General features: G+C 49.8%; 1 protein-coding gene across 6 annotated transcripts in view; it reads left to right on the top strand.

Moving 5' to 3' along the window:
- Nucleotides 1-21,528, top strand: part of LOC140905753 (uncharacterized) — a 172,666-nt gene that overhangs the window by 132,381 nt on the left and 18,757 nt on the right. For all 6 annotated transcript variants that reach the window (XM_078851235.1, XM_078851233.1, XM_078851232.1 and 3 more), the window contains one exon: nt 1,252-3,306. In XM_078851235.1, the coding sequence (XP_078707361.1) occupies nt 1,252-3,306 (2,055 nt within the window). The remainder of the gene's footprint in view (nt 1-1,251; nt 3,307-21,528) is intronic.

Raw genomic sequence — 21,528 nt, 5'->3', positions numbered from 1 at the left:
GCTGGGTGTCCATCAAAGGGAGCTACCCCCACTTTATTTATCACAGATGGGGATTCCACAACCTCCCTTGGAAGTCTATTCCAGTGCTTAATTATCCTTACAATTAGAAAGTTTTCCTAATAACTAACTTAAACCTCCCTTGCTGCAGATAAAGCCAATTACTTTTTGGCCTCCCTTCAGCGGACATGGAGAACAACTGATCACTGTCCTCACTGTCAACAGCCCTTAACAGATTTGAAAACCGTTATCAGCTCTGCTCTCAGTCTTCTTCTCTTAAGACTAAACATACCCACTGTTTCTAATCTATCTTCTATAGGGCAGGTTTTCTAAACCCTTTATCAGTTTTGTTGCTCTTCCCTCACCCTTCTAGTTTGTCCAGATTTTTCTTGCAGTGTGGCGCCCCAAACTGGACACAATACTCCAGCTCAGGCCTTTCCAGTGCTGAGAAGAGCAGGACAACTACCTCCCACCCCAGAATTATATTAGCCTTTTGCACAACTGCATCCCATGGTTGTCTCATATTCAATTTGTGATCCGCTAGAATCCCCAGGTCCTTTTCCGCAGTACTACTGCCTAGCCAGTTATTCCCCATTTTGTAACGGTGCATTTGATTTTTCCTTCCTAAGTGTAGTACTTTGCACTTGTCTTTATTGAATTTCATCTTGTTGATTTCAGACCAATTATCCAATTGATCAGATCATTTCTAATAGAAGTCAGAGTAGCAGCCCTGTTAGTCTGTATCCGCAAAAAGAAAAGGAGGACGTGTGGCACCTTAGAGACTAACCAATTTATTTGAGCATGAGCTTTCGTGAGCTACAGCTCACTTCATCGGATGCATCCCTGTAGCTCATGAAAGCTCATGCTCAAATAAATTGGTTAGTCTCTAAGGTGCCACAAGTCCTCCTTTTCTAATAGAAGTGACATTTCAATCATAAATATAGCACTTGCTTCCTGGGACAGTGTACTCCTGAGGGGGGAGTGAACTCAGTCATTCTGGAGAGGGATATATGAAAAAAAACAGAAAAGATCACATCTTCCAAAGTCCTGTAAGAAGCCGGGGGCAAGGGAAGGTTGTTAGGGTGTAGTTCAGCCTTGACTTGGCACATTTGTATGTTACCAGGTCAGTTTACTTGATGTCCTTCACTCGTTATTTTTCAATCTCAGAAATGAGACACAATTAAAGGATGGATAGATTCTGTGTCCTGTGCATCTATCAGTTACGTTACCATGTGTCTGTCTCTACTATTCCAGGGATCACGCTGTGGGGCCTGGAACAGCTTCGCAAGGATGTAAACACAAAACCACAACCCAAGACTGAATTTGAGATCATCGCATCCGACACCATTGAAGAGAAGGCCAATGCCCTCAATGTCACAGCCTCGCTGAAGGCCAGTTTCCTGGGGGGGCTGGTTGAAGTAAGTGGATCTGCCAAATACTTAAATGACACCAAAAAATCCAAACAACAGGCCCGAATTACTCTCCAGTACTCTGCCACAACAAACTTTGAACAACTAACTATGAACCATTTAGGACCAGAGAATGTTTCTTATCCTGCTGTATTTGACCAAGGCACCGCCACCCATGTGGTCACGGCTGTGCTGTACGGGGCTCAGGCTTTCTTCGTGTTTGATCGGGAAGTTTCTTCTTCTGAGAATGTACGTGAGATAGAGGGAAAGCTCCAGATTGCAATTAAAAAGATACCCATGTTTTCCATAGAAGGGGAAGGAGCTGTCAAAATGGATGAAAGTGAAAAATTAAATGCTGCAAAATTTAACTGCAGGTTCCATGGTGATTTTGCTCTTGAGAGAAATCCAACTAATTTCGAAGATGCCATGCAAACATATTCCACCCTCCCCAAGCTGCTGGGTGCCCAGGGGGAGAAGGCCGTACCAGTGAGAGTCTGGCTGTACCCGCTGACCAAGCTGGATTCCAGAGCTGCTCGGCTGGTGCGTGAGATCAGCTTTTCACTGATTTCTGATGCTCAGACTGCTCTGGAGGAACTGGCAGAAGTAAACATGCAATGCAATGACATGGTGAAGAGTCCGATCGTCACAAGCTTCCCCGAAATCAAGCTGAAAATCCAGCAGTTCAGAGATCTGTGTAAGCAACACAGACAGACTTTCCAGAAACAGCTAGCAGGACTCTTACCATTAATCCGTGGAGGTGGAAAAGAGGAAGGGGCTCTGGTGGATATTTTATCATGTAAAAACCAGTCACCGTTCAATACTCAGAGACTCAGTGAATTTCTGGATACAAAGGAGAAAGAGATGAATTATGTGAATTCCTACCTTAGGATCCTAAGCAATGTAAAAGTGGTGTCCTCTCAGAGTGAACTAGATGAAATAGTACTCGACCCTGAGCTTGACTTTATCGTCTCCTTTACATTCACCTCACTGCATGAAGAGGAGCCATATTTATCAGATTTAAAACAGTGGCTTCAGACCCAGTATATAAAGGAAACTCATGATCCTGCAGCAGCCAGTTCTGTCTCTGAGAAACCAAAATCCAAAATGTGGTTTGAGGAACAAGAAATTAATAGAAAAGCTCGAAAATCTGCAAAGTCCCTTTCACGTTTTGTCAGTGTCAACAAATCTAACGGGAAGATTCGGTTCATTGTGTCCTCTGTTCCAGACAAGGACAATCCAGGCACTTCCATTTACCTGTATGAGGAGGGAGAGCTGATCAGCACCAACTTTGAGGCTCCATCAAAGCCTCTTCCTCCCCTGATTGATGGAATCAAACATGACCGTGTGCAGCTCAAGTTTAACCCAGCAGCCTATGGAAGGGCTGAGATATCCGGCTATCGGGCAGAGTACAGAATTGTAGGACAGGAGAACTGGACGACTGTGAATGTAAATAACACGCAAGAGACATTCACAGTAACAGGGCTACGTGCAAACACCGAGTACCAGTTCCGATACGCTGCAGTGAGCAAACCAGGGCTCAGCGAGAGCAGCGATGTGAGTAATCCTGTGAAGACTCTCCCTCCTACCAGCCCGCCTGGGAAGTCTGCAACAGTTATTGTAGATTCATCTGCCATCGCCCTCACCTGGGAGAGTCCAAGTGTCATTGGAGATGGAGTCAGAATAAGGGAGTATAAGGTGCAATATAAAGAGGAGGCAGGAGATACAAGTCAGGAGGGGAAAGACAAATGGCTGGAACGAAGGACAGAAAAGAGAACCGAGTTCTATAGCATTGATGGACTGAGTCCTGAGACACCCTACAGAGTCCGGGTTTCGGCTGTGTGTGCGGATGGGGCTGTGAGTGACCCAAGCGAAGAGACTTGCATCTCAACCCTAAAGAAAGGTAACATTTAAATATATTTGCATATTTCTTCCCACCCGAAACACAGGACTCTGGAGTAGTTCATTCAGGTAAAACTATATTTATCTTTGGAAGAAAAATTGAGATGTCCCAAGTGTATAATGTAGGCGTGACTTCAGAATCAAACTATTTCTTGCAATTTAATATCTGAACTGGAGTAATGCATACAGGGCCCAACCCAACCACCGGGATCTGCTGGGGACTGTACAAATGATACTGAGCTGTCAGGTCTGGTCAAGTTAAGGTACCAACTAGCTTTCTGTGAAAAGCTTCATTCTTCTAAGTGCTCTAAAATTGTCATGGTTACATGGATTGCCTTGAAATTTGGTGTGCCTCAGGGGGCACTGGCTAGGGTCAGTGATCCAAATCTGAGATCATTTGACCAAGGGGTTCCTGGGATACAATCTCCTCTCCCTCCCGCCCCCCCAACTCCCTAAAAAAACCATAGTTTTTAAAGGTTGACATATTCTACCACCGTGGTTTTGCCCAGACCTGGGGATCAAGCCCTGGCTCTGATCCTGCCACAAGGGTCTCACTGACTGGAGGATAACACGCAGAGAGTGAACGGCACCCACTAGGCCTCTGGGGGGAGCAACATTCAGAACATTATTGGACAGATAGTACTGCTCATGAACTAAGGGGATCATACTGAGCACAGAGGAGCCAAGAGACTCTGGAGGTGGAGAGTTTCCACTGTAGCTGGATAGGGCTCTGTAGATAGGGCAATTTCCTGCAATATCACTGAAAGATCTTATTGTACTAACTGTATGTACTGCTGTGGGCCAGGATTGTGTATAACCTCTCTAGTGAGGAGATGTGATGGATGTAAGACGTGGCGGTTCAAAAGGCTGTATTGAAAATGTGCCAGACAAGTATGGACTTTTGGGACAATAAATATTAAGTGGATTTCCTGGGGAGTCCCTAGGGCGAGGTTAATGCAAATTACTTACCTCTGGTCAATGCAAAAACCCAGCTTTTTGAAGTTAAGCTCTGAGGGGAGGGTTTTTTCTGTTGATTACCTGTTACAGAAGGCAAAGATCAAAGGCCAGAGTTGGATAAAGATATGGCTGATCTGCCCAGCCATTGCTCTGGTTCTGGATCTAAACTTCTAACCCCGGAGAATACCCAGATGTGGGGTTTGAAGGACTAAAACCTTCTAGAGCTGTAGATTGGATTTGGGGGGACGGGGAAATCTCAGGTCAGCTTTCGAGTTTTATTGTTTTAATATTTATTCTCTGTCATGCTTTTACCTAAAAGAAGAAACGTGGTTGCTTAGAAGGAGCTGTGTGGAAACATATAGCTGTGGGCAATGCACTGCTCGTTGTCTTCAGAGAGAAAGCAAAGCGCAGGCCCTGGCCTGTTTAGACAGTCTGGCTTGCTGGGGATATCCCGGGGTGAGGCAGGGAGCTGTGCAGCCTTAAAAGCCCACACAGGGGCCGGGGAGAGAGGGGGACACACACACACACACGCAGAGGGCACAGCCGCCCAGATCTCCTCCTATCCCAATCACAGATCTTCCAAGATGGTTCAATTTATTCCTCCACCCTTCAGTACAGCAACACCTACCACAGGGATTACAGCTGCAGTGCATGCAGATAATTCCCAGAGGCCATTGCCAGCTCCAGAGGGCAGAGTTAAGGTTGCGAAGGTGTTTACCTGAACTCGCTATCTCCCAGCATTCACAAGATTCAGTTTTGCTGAACTGACTTTCTTGAGGGGTGCAAGGTCTCACCAGGCATCTTAACGCTGCGTTAGTGAAGTATTTTTGCCATGTTATCTCTCTCTCTGTGTCGATAGTTAGCTGTATAAAGAGCAGCACCGACTGGCATACATATATGTTACACAGTATTGTTCCGAAGTGGGTGAGTGCAGGGGGGAAGATTCTGAGGCTCAGGTCTGGCCCAGCCGATCCTTTCGCTCTGTCATTGACCCATGTGTGCCGATAACGCTCTGATTCTGTCTCTCCCCAGCGAATGTGACTCTGGATCCAGACACGGCACATCCTGAGCTCGTCCTGTCTGATGATCGAAGAACCATGAGCCGGGGCCCCGAGAGCCAGATGTTGCCTTACAAACCGGAGAGATTTGATTATTTGCTGAGTGTGCTGGGCTCTGAGGGCTTCACCTCGGGGAAACATTCCTGGCAGGTGAAGGTGAAGGGAGGAGTAGCCGGAGACTGGGCTGTGGGGGTAGCTAGACAGTCTGTGCTGAGGAAGGAAGAGGTTGGCTTTACCCCCGAGAATGGGGTCTGGGTGGTGCAGAAATGGGGCAATGCCAGAGACTATCGGGCTCAAACCTCCCCTGTCACCCGCCTGTCCTTGAGTAGAGAACCCAGCAGGATCCGGGTCTCTCTGGACTATGAAGGGGGGTTGGTGGCATTTAATTATGCTGATGATCTGGCCCCGATCTTCACTTTCCCACAGGCTTCTTTCAATGGGGAGAAAATCTTCCCTTTCTTCTGGGTCTGGGGTGGAGGATTCCAGCTGAGCATCCATCCCTGAGACTCAGGGTAGCCCGGGGCCCTGTCAGTACCATACAGAGCAGGCTAGACCCATCTCACGGTCCTGCAGTGACTGCCCAGTCTGCTTGTTCTCATGCTATATGGTTCTGTAGGATTATATCCGTGAACAGGGTCAGAATGGGCACCAGGAGCTCCTCCCTTTGAGCCCTGTGCCGGTCTTGGCCAGAATCCCCCGTGGTGCTCACTGTTTGAAAGGGGCAAAGTAAAACCAGGGCTCTCGCCCGGCATCTCCACCCCCTCTTCCTGTCAGGGCACAAGGCTGGCAGCTCACTGCACTGTCTCCAGGTCCTCATCAGGGGGCTTCCAGCTGAGCCACGGACAATTGCTCCACTCGCAGCATGGGCCCTTTGCACAGTCTGAGGGGGCAAAGGCAGAACCCTGCCCCAGGATCAGCCCCTACCATTGTGCTAAAATGATTACTCACATCTTCTCTCTGAGTTGCTCAGAGGTGTTTCTATCCTACTGTAAACATGTCATTCTCTTGCAGTAAGGAATGCAAAGTCTTTTAGCAGCAGAAATTATGAAATAAAATCCTACTTTATGCTTTCAGACCATTGTCAGATTGTGTGTTAGGTATATCTTACAATAAAATGTGTTGCTTTATGCCAGAGCTAATCAAAATTTGACATTTCAGAAAACAAACAAATTCCTTCACCAGGAGTAGCAGGCAGATCGTTCCCATGGCTATTGCCAGCACCAAGGGGCAGAGTTATGGTTGCATGGGATTTATCTGTATTTCCTGGTTTTCAGAGGTCTGAGGTTTGCTGAACCTGATGTCCTGGAAGGACACGAGAGACCACCGCATATGTTGTATTTTGTACTACATTGAATATTCGTTAAACGATAAGTGTTTTCTTTTTTCGTTGACTCCATCACGATAGTTTTCAGGGTGCCCACCCAGGTAACTGATAGAAGTTCTGATTATTGCAGATTCAATATGGATCTCATAGTTTTGGGGTTCAGAGTGTGAATCCTTGTGGGATTTATTGTAGCACTGTTCAAACTACAATGACGTTACATCTCTCTCTCCTGCTGATCCCACATCGTTGTGGAGGATCTTCAGCGGCTAGCGTTAGAAGAGCTATCGGAATAATCCACTCAGTCCATTATTCCTATAGTAGGCACCCTTTACTAGACGGGCCTCTGAACTGTCTCTCTGTAGTGTCCAGTCCTCTCCCGGAACACACACAAGTTATTAAGTTCATTGCTCTTTTAAAGAGTCAATACACGCAGCTCATTAATTTCACTGGGGTTTGACAAACACTCACTTTAATCACAGCACTGACCTGGTTTATAATAAAGGTAAAACAAGTTTCGTAAACAAAAGTCATAGATTTAAGTGATATCAAGTGTAAGGTGTAAAGATAGGAAGGGTGATGAACAAACAGAAGTAATAATACGCTTTCTAATAGCTAAGACCTAACTTAACAAGCTACAGACATTGTTCGAGGCACTTTCCTCTCCAGTATTCCTTTCCCAGCAACGGCTGACTAGCTTTTTGTCAGGATGCTCACAGAATCCAAGGTGCTGGTTTTCCTTGTCTCTGGTGAAGGACCACTTAGGGGTTTGCTCCACTTCTCTTTATAGTCCACTCTACCTTGGCAATATATTGTTCTGAAACGTAGCTCCAGATACAGGTCCTTCTCCCTGCTGGGTGTGGATGCTGTGCTGCCAGGAGTGGATTCCATGCTGTCTTCTCCCGCACTGGAGATTTTTCCAGTGCAAAGGATCTTGTCATGCAACCTCTGATACAACTGAATAGCCCATTGAATTTGCCCACATCTGGGAATTTTTAGGCCTAACACATTTTCCAAGCTAAAGCTGGTTGCAACATTACTGTATCATCTTGGATGGTGCATGGCTTCTGCTGCTGCAGGCAGCCACAATCTGCCCGCTGCTCAAGAGATACCACTCCTGAACCCAGCATTCCCATAGGCTGGGGAAACCCCATTATCTGGCCCACTCCCCGTGCCCATTTTCTTCATCTGTTGCTGGGGCCAGAAACCATTCTTGGTCCTCACAGCTCCCCACTCTGGATCTGAACGGGCTCCCAGCTCCTTCTCCCCTCAGCACCTCAGCTCAGATCAGTGATATAAAAGAGAGGTGAACCCACAGTGCAGGACTCCTCTGTCTATTACCTCTCTGGTGCTTTGACACAAGGAGCTTCGGGACGCCTCCTCCGCCAGCCCCGTGGCAAGGGGACAGCAGCTACCTCTGCGGGGGGCAATCTGCTCTACGGAGGGACACCGCCAAATAAAAATTGCATCTGCTCACTCCAGCTCTGCTGACTATACGACACGTTCTGTGGTGTGAACAGAGGAACAGCATCACCCAGGCAGATCCAGGCAGAGCTTCTGCCAGACACTCGTACAGCATCGCCCTCTGCAGAAAGGAGCAAAGATCGTTTTCCCTGACCCCTGATCAAGAAACCAAAAGTCCTGGCTCCAGACCTGAGCCAGAAACCCACCCCAAACAAAGCACACGTTTTCTCCGCTCTTTCCACATCAGAGACCTGCAAACAGCTTGCCTTTCGCAGGACATAGAGTCCTGGGACTGCAGCCAGGAGTTTTCAAGCAAGTAAGATGGATAGATGAGATGAGGCCAGGCTGTCATCCATAAGCAGCACCCCATCTCCTCCTTTGCACATACAATGCTCAGTGCAGAGACACGCCCCTGGGGTTTCAGGTTTGTGACGTATCCCACAGCATGGCAGCAACTTTGTCTGACACCTCACAAAGCTAGAGAAATAGAAACCAAAAGGGTCTCAACCAATCATGCCGGAACCCGGGGGGCCATGTTGCCCCCCAAACTGCAAGCCTTGGGCAGGTGCGAAGTGGCACCGGTAGGGCCTGCACTCCACAGCGGAGGTGCTGCTCTGCTCCTGCCCAAGGCTTGCAGTTTGGGGGGGACAACATTCTCCCCTATCCCCCAAATTACACCCTTTCTAAAAAGTGGGGGGCATGACCCCCAGCCTCCCCGGCTGGCACTGGTGGGCCCCCCACCCCCACCACTTCTACAAAGGTTCCAGAATCCTTGGTTTTAGGAGGCTTATTCCTTCACCCTCTCACTTCCCTGGTCCTTCTCGCATGAATGGAGAGCAGCAATCCCTGAAGTCCAAAGGTGCAAACAATCCAATGTTTATTGGGGTGAATTTCCAGCAAGCATGAGTCCAGTTTCCTTCCTTAGTGTCCCCGTTCCCAGCTCTGACCCCACAGAGCCTTACCTGTGTCCCTGTTCCCATTTCCCGCTTTAGCCAAACATGATTCCCATTCCCCCCCCCCCCCACTTCCTGATTGACTGCGGACTATATAGTAAAACTTGAGTTCTGCTTTGCTATACCTTAACCAATCATTTCCCTGAAATTTAACTAACCAATTGTAACATGATTATTTAACCAATTAGATCCCACACCTTAATTAGTTTACACCCAGCAAAATTAATTACACAGCAGACAGAAACAATCCCAGAAATAGACAGAGATTATACAGACAAACAATAGCAAAGTGGGAACTATAATGACAAAACAATACAGAAGTGACGATTTCCCATCCCAGCTATTGATAGGTGAGTTCTTGCCAGACAGGAGGCTACCAAACTAAGTTTCCTTTTACATCTTCTAGGCACTTCCCTTTCTCTGGAGGCGATAGGCACTATCAGGACAGGATTGTATCCTAAGAGCCCAATAGCACCTGATTTCAATGGGACTAGTTTGGGATGTGAGGAGGGGACCGGTCGCTTCCCAGCTTATGGCTGCCTCTGCTGCTTAGCCAGAGGCCTTAGCCTAAGCACAGGGCCTCCGACTGTCACAGAGAGAGAAGGCCCTTGCACCGGCCGACAGTGATTTTGATTCTTTCTTTTATACCTCTAGAACTAGCCAAGTGATAAGAAGACACCTAAATGCTTACAGTACAGGCCTTTGCAGACAGGCCTGAATATCTAGATCCTAATACTTGGTCTCAACTCAAGCCTTTGCTCGGCATCGGTTACTAGCGGCTGTCAAACAGTCCGTAGCTAATAGTGGGGGGGGGGATTACTAGAGGTACGTTCAGATTTTGACAAACAGCCAATATTGAGGACGCTGAAGCCAGAGAAGGGAATTTGCACTGACCACTGGATCAGCTTTCTCCTGCCCCACAAAGACTCTCCAGCAATGCAGCCTGTAATGGGGGTCTGGCCCTTTAAGGCTAGAGGACGGAGTTACTCATTCCATGTGTCCAGGGAAAAGCGGAAGGAGGCCTGGAAGCAGCCCCTGGGAGAGAGGCCGCTGGTCCTGGGGAAAAGTCTGTGTCTGGGAGATCAAGGTACAGAAAAACCCAGAGCACAGTTCCTGCAAAGGCCTGGGACCACGAACCCTGTAGAGTGGGTGGGGCAAAGCTCCCCCTCTCCCAGCTGCCCCAGACAGGTGTTTGGGGTAATTGGACACAACTGGGAAGGGTCAAGGAGTGGTCAGGTGATTGGGGCGGGTGACTCAAAAGGAAGCTCCAAGTGGGGGGGCCTCTCACATTCTGGGAATACCCGACATTCCAGTAGTTCTGGGAACGGTGTGTGCCCACCCCCGCCTGGGTGACCCTGCCCCCGCTGGCATGACCTCGCACTCACCATCACACCGCATGGGGGCACCATTTTGAAGAGCTCGCTGCCCCACCCCAGCCGGTGTGACCTCGCCCGCACTGTGCAGGTAAGGTCATGGCAGCAGGGGTGGGGCGGTGTGATCTTCACAATGGCATCCCCTGTCTGGTCCCAGACAAAACCACCTCTGGCTTTGTCTCTGTACCGCACAGGGGACAAACCTCAGAAAAGCAGAACTGGCCAGTTTATAACCAGAGCAATGGCCTGCTTAGCTCCAAGCGCAGTCAGAGAGAGCTGCCGAGCCAGCTGCTGGGGGAGAGAAGTCACCCAGCACAGAGCCTCGGCAAGGAGGACTGGGCAACCCCTATACTTGAGGAGCGAGTTATGGGCCGGGGAGGCAAGAACTTAAAGCCACAGTCCCAGGGAGGGCTGAGATCCTCGACGTGAGGGGTGAGCAAAGGCTGGGGAGGCCAGGACTGAATGCAGAACACACAGCCCCAGCAAGGAGAGCTGTGAAACACCTGAGCCGGAGGGGAGAGTCTAGAAGCTGGGGGGGCCTGGACTGGGAACACACGTGCCCCACGTTGGGGTGGGAGCAGGGGCTGTGCAATCTCTGAAATGAAAAGGGGAGCTCAGTGGTATTGTTTTAAAGACTCTGGGTGTACGTGAATTATTTTGGGACACAGAGGGAAATTGAGGCAGGGTGCCTGGGGGGCCACCCCTGGCCATGTGGGGAGCACCCTGGGATTGCACTTGGCTACACACCCCTTAGTGGAGAAATACAAAGTCAGCAGCTCTCCACCCACAGGACAAAGAGTCGAGGATCTGTTGTATCATTAACAGTGTATGTTAGGCTCTGCAGTTGAGACACTGGCCCTCTGCAACAAGCACCCTGTCACTCTCCGGTTATTGTCCGAGAATCTCTTATTCTTTCATAGTTTCACACGTGGTTGTTTGTACACAGTCTGGCCCAGTGTTAGCAGTGTGCTCTGGCTGCTCTGCACCCTTCTAGTGATGCCACAAACAGCCAAAACATGAGCTCAACCTGCCCGGTAACCTAGGTTCACAGCTGCTGGGCATTGGCAGAACCGTGCCGGGAACATACTGGTGAATATGACCCAATATAGATATCTACTCTTTCCTGTGTGGATGGCGGAGGGGTGGGGGGGCATGGATGCAGGATGTTTGGATACCAGGTTATAGAATCATAGAATCATAGAATATCAGGGTTGGAAGGGACCGCAGGAGGTCATCTAGTCCAACCCTCTGCTCAAAGCAGGACCAATCCCCAATTAAATCATCCCAGCCAGGGCTTTGTCAAGCCTGACCTTAAAAACCTCTAAGGAAGGAGGTTCCACCGCCTCCCTAGGTAACGCATTCCAGTGTTTCACCACCCTCTTAGTGAAAAAGTTTTTCCTAATATCCAACCTAAACCTCCCCCACTGCAACTTGAGACCATTACTCCTTGTCCTGTCCTCTTCTACCACTGAGAATAGTCTAGAACCATCCTCTCTGGAACCACCTCTCAGGTAGTTGAAAGCAGCTATCAAATCCCCCCTCATTCTTCTCTTCTGCAGACTAAACAATCCCAGTTCCCTCAGACTCTCCTCATAAGTCATGTGTTCCAGACCCCTAATAATTTTTGTTGCCCTCCGCTGGACTCTCTCCAATTTATCCACATCCTTCTTGAAGTGTGGGGCCCAAAACTGGACACAGTACTCCAGATGAGGCCTCACCAATGTCGAATAGAGGGGGATGATCACATCCCTCGGTCTGCTGGCTATGCCCCTACTTATACATCCCAAAATGCCATTGGCCTTCTTGGCAACAAGGGCACACTGCTGACTCATATCCAGCTTCTCGTCCACTGTCACCCCTAGGTCCTTTTCCGCAGAACTGCTGCCTAGCCATTCGGTCCCTAGTCTGTAGCTGTGCATTGGGTTCTTCCGTCCTAAGTGCAGGACCCTGCACTTATCGTTATTGAACCTCATCAGATTTCTTTTGGCCCAATCCTCCAATTTGTCTAGGTCCTTCTGTATCCTATCCCTCCCCTCCAGCGTATCTACCACTCCTCCCAGTTTAGTATCATCCGCAAATTTGCTGAGAGTGCAATCTACACCGTCCTCCAGATCATTTATGAAGATATTGAACAAAACCGGCCCCAGGACCGACCCCTGGGGCACTCCACTTGACACCGGCTGCCAACTAGACATGGAGCCATTGATCACTACCCGTTGAGCCCGACAATCTAGCCAGCTTTCTACCCACCTTATAGTGCATTCATCCAGCCCATACTTCCTTAACTTGCTGACAAGAATACTGTGGGAGATCGTGTCAAAAGCTTTGCTCAAGTCAAGAAACAATACATCCACTGCTTTCCCTTCATCCACAGAACCAGTAATCTCATCATAAAAGGCGATTAGATTAGTCAGGCATGACCTTCCCTTGGTGAATCCATGCTGGCTGTTCCTGATCACTTTCCTCTCATGCAAGTGCTTCAGGATTGATTCTTTGAGGACCTGCTCCATGATTTTTCCAGGGACTGAGGTGAGGCTGACTGGCCTGTAGTTCCCAGGATCCTCCTTCTTCCCCTTTTTAAAGATTGGCACTACATTAGCCTTTTTCCAGTCATCCGGGACTTCCCCGGTTCGCCACGAGTTTTCAAAGATAATGGCCAATGGCTCTGCAATCACAGCCGCCAATTCCTTCAGCACTCTCGGATGCAACTCGTCCGGCCCCATGGACTTGTGCACGTCCAGCTTTTCTAAATAGTCCCTAACCACCTCTATCTCCACAGAGGGCTGGCCATCTCTTCCCCATGTTGTGATGCCCAGCGCAGCAGTCTGGGAGCTGACCTTGTTCGTGAAGACAGAGGCAAAAAAAGCATTGAGTACATTAGCTTTTTCCACATCCTCTCTCACTAGGTTGCCTCCCTCATTCAGTAAGGGGCCCACACTTTCCTTGGCTTTCTTCTTGTTGCCAACATACCTGAAGAAACCCTTCTTGTTACTCTTGACATCTCTGGCTAGCTGCAGCTCCAGGTGCGATTTGGCCCTCCTGATATCATTCCTACATGCCCGAGCAATATTTTTATACTCTTCCCTGGTCATATGTCCAACCTTCCACTTCTTGTAAGCTGCTTTTTTATGTTTAAGATCCGCTAGGATTTCACCATTAAGCCAAGCTGGTCGCCTGCCATATTTACTATTCTTTCGACTCATCGGGATGGTTTGTCCCTGTAACCTCAACAGGGATTCCTTGAAATACAGCCAGCTCTCCTGGACTCCTTTCCCCTTCATGTTAATTCCCCAGGGGATCCTGGCCATCCGTTCCCTGAGGGAGTCGAAGTCTGCTTTCCTGAAGTCCAGGGTCCGTATCCTGCTGCTTACCTTTCTTCCCTGCGTCAGGATCCTGAACTCAACCAACTCATGGTCACTGCCTCCCAGATTCCCATCCACTTTTGCTTCCCCCACTAATTCTACCCGGTTTGTGAGCAGCAGGTCAAGAAAAGCGCCCTCCCTAGTTGGCTCCTCTCGCACTTTCGCCAGGAAATTGTCCCCTACGCTTTCCAAAAACTTCCTGGATTGTCTATGCACTGCTGTATTGCTCTCCCAGCAGATATCAGGAAAATTAAAGTCACCCATGAGAATCAGGGCATGCGATCTAGTAGCTTCCGTGAGCTGCCGGAAGAAAGCCTCATCTACCTCATCCCCCTGGTCCGGTGGTCTATAGCAGACTCCCACCACTACATCACTCTTGTTGCACACACTTCTAAACTTAATCCAGAGACACTCAGGTTTTTCTACAGTTTCGTACCGGAGCTCTGAGCAGTCATACTGCTTCCTTACATACAGTGCTACTCCCCCACCTTTTCTGCCCTGCCTGTCCTTCCTGAACAGTTTATAACCATCCATGACAGTACTCCAGTCATGTGAGTTATCCCACCAAGTCTCTGTTATTCCGATCACGTCATAGTTCCTTGACATCACCAGGACCTCCAGTTCTCCCTGCTTGTTTCCAAGGCTTTGTGCATTCGTATATAAGCACTTGAGATAACCTGTTGATCGCCCCTCATTCCCAGTATGAGGCAGGAGCCCTCCCCTCACAGACATTCCTGCCTGTGCTTCCTCCCGGTATCCCGCTTTCCCACTTACCTCAGGGCTTTGGTCTCCTTCCCCTGGTGAACCTAGTTTAAAGCACTCCTCACTAGGTTAGCTCACCCAATTAAAGTCCAACCTTACCGGGTGTCTCCTCAAGCTAAAACTGCCATAGAACAGGAGATCCAGAATATGTTACAGATGGGTGTAATCCGCCCCTCCCGCAGTGCATGGGCATCTCCAGTGGTTCTAGTTCCCAAACCAGATGGGGAGATACGTTTTTGCGTGGACTACCATAAGCTAAATGCGGTAACTCGCCCAGACAACTATCCAATGCCACGCACAGATGAACTATTGGAGAAAGTATGATACTAAACTGGGAGGAGTGGTAGATACGCTGGAGGGGAGGGATAGGATACAGAAGGACCTAGACAAATTGGAGGATTGGGCCAAAAGAAATCTGATGAGGTTCAATAAGGATAAGTGCAGGGTCCTGCACTTAGGACGGAAGAACCCAATGCACAGCTACAGACTAGGGACCGAATGGCTAGGCAGCAGTTCTGCGGAAAAGGACCTAGGGGTGACAGTGGACGAGAAGCTGGATATGAGTCAGCAGTGTGCCCGTGTTGCCAAGAAGGCCAATGGCATTTTGGGATGTATAAGTAGGGGCATAGCGAGCAGATCGAGGGACGTGATCGTTCCCCTCTATTCGACATTGGTGAGGCCTCATCTGGAGTACTGTGTCCAGTTTTGGGCCCCACACTTCAAGAAGGATGTGGATAAATTGGAGAGAGTCCAGCGAAGGGCAACAAAAATTATTAGGGGACTGGAACACATGACTTATGAGGAGAGGCTGAGGGAGCTGGGATTGTTTAGCCTGCAGAAGAGAAGAATGAGGGGGGATTTGATAGCTGCTTTCAACTACCTGAAAGGGGGTTCCAAAGAGGATGGCTCTAGACTGTTCTCAATGGTAGCAGATGACAGAACGAGGAGTAATGGTCTCAAGTTGCAGTGGGGGAGGTTTAGATTGGATATTAGGAAAAACTTTTTCACTAAGAGGGTGGTGAAACACTGGAATGCGTTACCTAGGGAGGTGGTAGAATCTCCTTCCTTAGAGGTTTTTAAGGTCAGGCTTGACAAAGCCCTGGCTGGGATGATTTAACTGGGAATTGGTCCTGCTTCAAGCAGGGGGTTGGACTAGATGACCTTCTGGGGTCCCTTCCAACCCTGATATTCTATGATTCTATGATTCATCTCTACCTTGGACTTAACCAAGGGGTACTGGCAGGTACCGCTAGATGAATCTGCCGGGGGAAGGTCAGCCTTCACCACACATGTCGGGCTGTATGAATTTAATGTACTCCCTTTCGGGCTGCGGAATGCACCTGCCACCTTCCAAAGACTTGTAGATGGTCTCTAGCGGGATTGGGAGAATATGCAGTTGCCTACCTTGACGATGTGGCCATATTTTTGGATTCCTGGGCAGAACACCTAAAACATCTACAAAAAGTCTTCAAGCACATAAGAGAGGCAGAACTAACTGTTAAGGCTAAGAAGTGTCAAATAGGCCTAAACAAAGTAACTTACCTTGGACACCAGGTGGGTCAAGGAACTATGAACCCCCTACAGGCCAAAGTGGATGCTATTCAAAAGTGGCCGGTCCCAAAGTAAAAAAAAACAGGTCCAATCCTTCTTAGGTTTGTCCGGATATTACAGGTGATTTGTACCGCAATACAGCCAAATCGCCGCCCCACTGACAGACCTAACCAAAAAGAAACAGCCAAATGCCGTTCAGTGGACCGAAGAGTGTCAGAAGGCCTTTAACTAGCTTAAAGCGACACTCATGTCTGACCCTGTGCTAAGGGCCCCAGACTTTGACAAACCGTTCCTAGTAACCACAGATGCGTCCGAGCGTGGTGTGGGAGCAGTCTTAATGCAGGACGGACCGAATCAAAAGTTCCATCCTGTCGTGTTTCTCAGCAAGAAGCTGTCTGAGAGGGGAAGCCACTGGTCAATCAGTGAAAAGGACTGTTACGCCATTATCTACGCTCTGGAAAAGCTACGCCCATACGTTTGGGGACGGCGTTTCCACCTGCAAATCAACCATGCTGCGCTACAGTGGCTTCATACCGCCACGGGAAAATAACAAAAAACTCATTTGGTGGAGTTTAGCTCTCCAAGATTTTGATTTCAACATACAACACATCTCAGGAGCTTCTAACAAAGGGGCTGATGCACTCTCCCATGAAAGCTATGAACTCCCATGAACTCCCATATTAGGAAAAACTCTTTCACTAGGAGGGTGGTGAAACACTGGAATGCGTTGCCTAGGGAGGTGGCGGAATCTCCTTCCTTAGAAGTTTTTAAGGTCAGGCTTGACAAAGCCCTGGCTGGGATGATTTAGTTGGGTATGGGTCCTGCTTTTGAGCAGGGGGTTGGACTAGATGACCTCCTGAGGTCCCTTCCAACCCTGATATTCTATGATTCTATGATTTAGAAGGAAAAGTACAAGTGCAATGTAATTACTTTCTATTTCCAAATTCACTGGAATCGTCTGTTCAGTATCTGGACATTAACCAAACTAATATAAGCTCATAGTGGAAGAGAAAGAAAAAGAGCAACAACTGAAATGTTATTCATAGGAACGGCCCTGCTGGGTGAGACCCAAGGTCCATCTGTCACGGAGTCCTTGGGCGATGCTCTGGAACTGCTCCCCATGAAGCCAGTCAGGACTCTGGGGCAGTCGCCTTCCTGTGAGCAGCCTGTCTGCAGGACACACAGCTCACCCGGCTTCCACCTTCCTGGGTCTGACCTCGGAGCATTCAGCCTCCTCTGCCCCTCCGTGCGCTTCCCCCAGCGAGTCCGCCCAGGCGGAGTCCTGGGGAAGCCAGAGGGTCCTGCCCCGCAACTCCGCAGTCAGACGGGACTCTCAGCCAGCCAGTAAAACAGAGGTTTATTAGATGATAGGAACATGGTCTAAACCAGAGCTTGCAGGTGCAGAGAACGGGACCCCTCAGCTGGGTCCATTTTGGGGGGCAGTGAGCCAGACAACCACATCTGCCCTTCACTCCATGTCCCCAGCCAGCCCCAAACTGAAACTCCCTCCAGCCCCTCCTCCTCTGGGCTTTGTCCCTTTCCCGGGCCAGGAGGGCACCGGATTCCTTTGTTCTCCAGCCCTTTTGCTCTCACTTTGCAGGGGGGAAGGGCCCAGGCCATCAGTTGCCAGGAAACAGGGTGTCGGGCATTCTCTGTGTCCAGACCCCTGCACATACCTGCCCTCTCGGGCTCTGCAATGATCATATACCCTTACCCCACCACCTAGATACTTAAGAATTGCATAGGGGAAACTGAGGCACCCCCACACTATTCAGAGGAAACATTAAGAACAGTCCCACTTCATCACACCATCTAGCCCAGTCTCCCCTCTGCCGACAGTGGCCAGGGCCAGGTGCCCCAGAGGAAGTGAACAGAATGGGGAATCACGCAGGGATCTATCCCACTCCTGCCCCAGCAGCACCCGCACAAACCCTTGTCCCTCCATCCCCAGCTCAGCAGAGGTAGGGAACCCGGGCAGGGGGATGGGGCACCCTGACATCAGGAGGCTCCCGGGAGCAGCCCACCCCTAGGGCCACCCCTTCCTCAGCCGAGGAGCTGGGTGAGGGCAGGTGCCGTTGGCCCCGAGCCCGAGCAATCGGGTCAGGACGGGGGGTTAAGTGAAGCGGGTGAGTCCCGGAGGCCAGGGAAGGGGAAAGGCGGGTGCCTGGAGTGTGCGGGGAACAGTCCCAGGAGACCCGTGCGCTAAGGCCGGAGATTTACCATCCGCCCAAGGGGCAGGAAGGATCCAGGGACCTAAGGTGGGTCCTAGAGTCACTCGGGCAGGGGGAAGAATCCGGCTTCGCACCCTTGGGGTTGGAGGCTCCTGGAGAGGCCTGAAGTGCTGAGGTGTCACACAGCGCCGCTGCGGGGAGTCTGGGGGCAGGGGATGCTCGGGGCAGGAGGACGCTCGGGGGCAGGGGTGTTGGGAACACTGGGGCATGGCCACTAGGTAACTCGAGGGGATGGAAGACCACGAGTGTCGATGAAGCCCCCTCGCACTTGGCCCCGGTGTCCTGCCCCCCCCCCCCTCCTGCCTAGAGGCACTCGCAGCAGCTCTGCGTACTAGGCCCAAGTGTCCTTGGCCCCCCCGCCTGGAGGCACACACAGCAGTTATGCTGAGAATCTGCAACAGTATGTTGCAGAGTCAGACTGCCTGAAACTAAGCAAGGCCACACAGGGGAGATATGGAAGAACAATGCTGAATAAAGCAGCTTTATGTATAGTTTAACAAATGATACAGAAAATCAGGGAACTAGCTGGGAACTGGATTGGCTGGCTAGATGGATACTTGGAGCAGCTTGCTATTGGATAAGTATGCTGGAAAAAAGGATGTATAAAAGCCTGTGTAACTTCCTGCTCTGTTGTACAGGATTTGAGATTCAAATCTCCCTGTACCTTTTTGAAGCTTCAAATAAACTTTTCTGCTTCTCCACCCCGTTGTGATTATTGGGTGCAGCACACCGGGTAACGAACCAACTCAAGCTGTTGTTCAGCCTCTCGGCACTGGGTGCCGGCAACAGGGGCGTGCGCGGCACAGGGATGCTCGGGGGAGGGGGTGCAAGGGGCTGGGGGACGCTCGGGGGAGGGGGCATGCGTGGGGGTGGGGGCGGCAGGCAGAGCCAGGGGAGAGACCCGGCCCCAAACATTGGTGGAGACGGGTCCTGGGGCCCTGAATTTACTGGAGCCCGGGCACCAGGGGCCCCTACAACTCGCCCCCTGAGTAACCATGAACAGAGCTGCGCTTGCCAGGTTGTCTCTTGGGTTCTCGTTTTCTGAGAACTGATCTGAGAAAACAACCCTGGTAAACCAGCTCCAAGGTGTTTTCCCATCAGTGGAATTCACTGACCAAGTAACTCCTCCTACAGCTCCTGGGTGTGACCCCAAATAGAAAGTGAAACGGAAACAGTTTAACTGTGTAAGACAGAATCCGAAACCATGTGAAAGTTTGACTTTTCTGTGAAAGCCGCACAGCTCTGGTGGACGGCGTACAGGCCGCAGGGACCAGCAGCCCCTGAAGGATGAATACACGTTGGGTCTCCGAGCTGAATTAGCAGCCCCAAGGTACCGTGTTGTGTGTGAGTTTGAAACTTGGCTCCATTTGAAGGAAGGACTTGAAAGGAAGGGCACGGAAGGAGGAAGGTTACAGCCATAGGGTCAGTTGGTGATTCGGTAACAGACACCTGCACGTCCTGGGGACTTATATAATAAAAAGAGAACGCAGTAAGACTGAGCCACAGAGAGAGAGCGAGAGATGAAACCAAGGAAGCAGGATACAGGGAGATGACGCATGTAACAGGCTGGACTCTGCTCAGTGACTCTGATTTCCTGTCACCCGGCCCCTTGTGAAGTGAATTACACCAGTGTACTTTGGGGTGTGAAGCACTTTCGTTCCTGCTGGGCAACGCTTTACATCCATTTTGCGCTGGCGTAGGTGACAAGGTGCAGGGCAATGGGGCTCAGGCCCACAGAATTTGGATTGAACGTGGTAACAGGCCAGAAGTCAGTGAGGGGAAGTGAGGAGGACAGAATGCGCTTGGAGAGGGAGTGACTTTAGCAGCAGCATTTGTGATAGACAGGAGGGGAATGAGGTGAAAGCAGGGAAGCTGGAGATTTTGATACAGTAGAAGATATTGATACAGCCCCTTGGATAATACCCCTGTCAAGCTTCCTCCCCCACTCTGAACTCTAGGGTACAGATGTGGGGACCTGCATGAAAACCTCCTAAGCTTACTTTTACCAGCTTAGGTTAAAACTTCCCCAAGGTACAAATTAATTTTATCCTTTGTCCTTGGAATATCCACTGCCAGCACCAAACTCTAACTGGGTTTACTGGGAAACATAGTTTGGACACGTCTTTCCCCCCAAAATCCTCCCAACCCTTGCACCCCACTTCCTGAGAAAGGTTTGGTAAAAATCCTCACCAATTTGCTTAGGTGACCACAGACCCAAACCCTTGGATCTGAGAACAATGAAAAAGCATTCAGTTTTCTTACAAGAAGACTTTTAATAGAAATAGAAGGAAATAGAAGTAAAGGAATCACCTCTGTAAAATCAGGATGATAGATACCTTACAGGGTAATTAGATTCAAAACATAGAGAATCCCTCTAGGCAAAACCTTAAGTTACAAAAAAGATACACAGACAGAAATAGTTATTCTATTAAGCACAATTCTTTTCTCAGCCATTTAAAGAAATCATAGTCTAACACGTACCTAGCTAGATTACTTACTAAAAGTTCTAAGACTCCATTCCTGGTCTATCCCCGGCCAAGACAGAATATAGACAGACCCACAGACCCTTTGTTTCTCTCCCTCCTCCCAGCTTTTGAAAGTATCTTGTCTCCTCATTGGTCATTTTGGTCAGGTGCCAGCGAGGTTACCTTTAGCTTCTTAACCCTTTACAGGTGAGAGGATTTTTCCTCTGGCCAGGAGGGATTTTAAAGGGGTTTACCCTTCCCTTTATATTTATGACAACCCCCACCTCAGAGAGCCCCTAGGCCCCCTCTCCAAGACCCCAGCACAGAGGGGTATCGGGGTGTTCTGGGGTGCGCCAGGGGCTGGAGGAGACATGGCAGGGGCATTCTTACATCTCTGCAATGGCCCAGAGGAAGCACTGAGGCAGGGCACAAGTTAAGGCACCCCTGAGCGTACGAGCCACCCCCCCGCACCAGCCGCCGTGCCAGTGTGGGATGAGTCTGGCCACGGGCTGCAGCTGAGAGGGTGGCAAAGAGAGGGTTAATCTGTATTGATGTTATACAGGGAATAGTGACAAGACACAGCACGAGCCTGGATGTGAAACATTCTGATATCGCGGTGTGACATTCTGGGGATCCCCCAGAGCAGTCAGGCGGTCTGTCACCATCTGCCTGTGACCGTGGGTCCCTTAATCCTGTGTGGCTCTGGCTCGGAGCCCTGGCACCAGC

The sequence above is a fragment of the Lepidochelys kempii genome, chromosome 2, assembly GCF_965140285.1.
Source record: "Lepidochelys kempii isolate rLepKem1 chromosome 2, rLepKem1.hap1, whole genome shotgun sequence".
Lineage (NCBI taxonomy): Eukaryota > Metazoa > Chordata > Testudines > Cheloniidae > Lepidochelys > Lepidochelys kempii.
The sequence above is the reverse complement of the archived record's forward strand: the minus strand, read 5'-3'. Positions and strand labels throughout refer to the sequence as shown.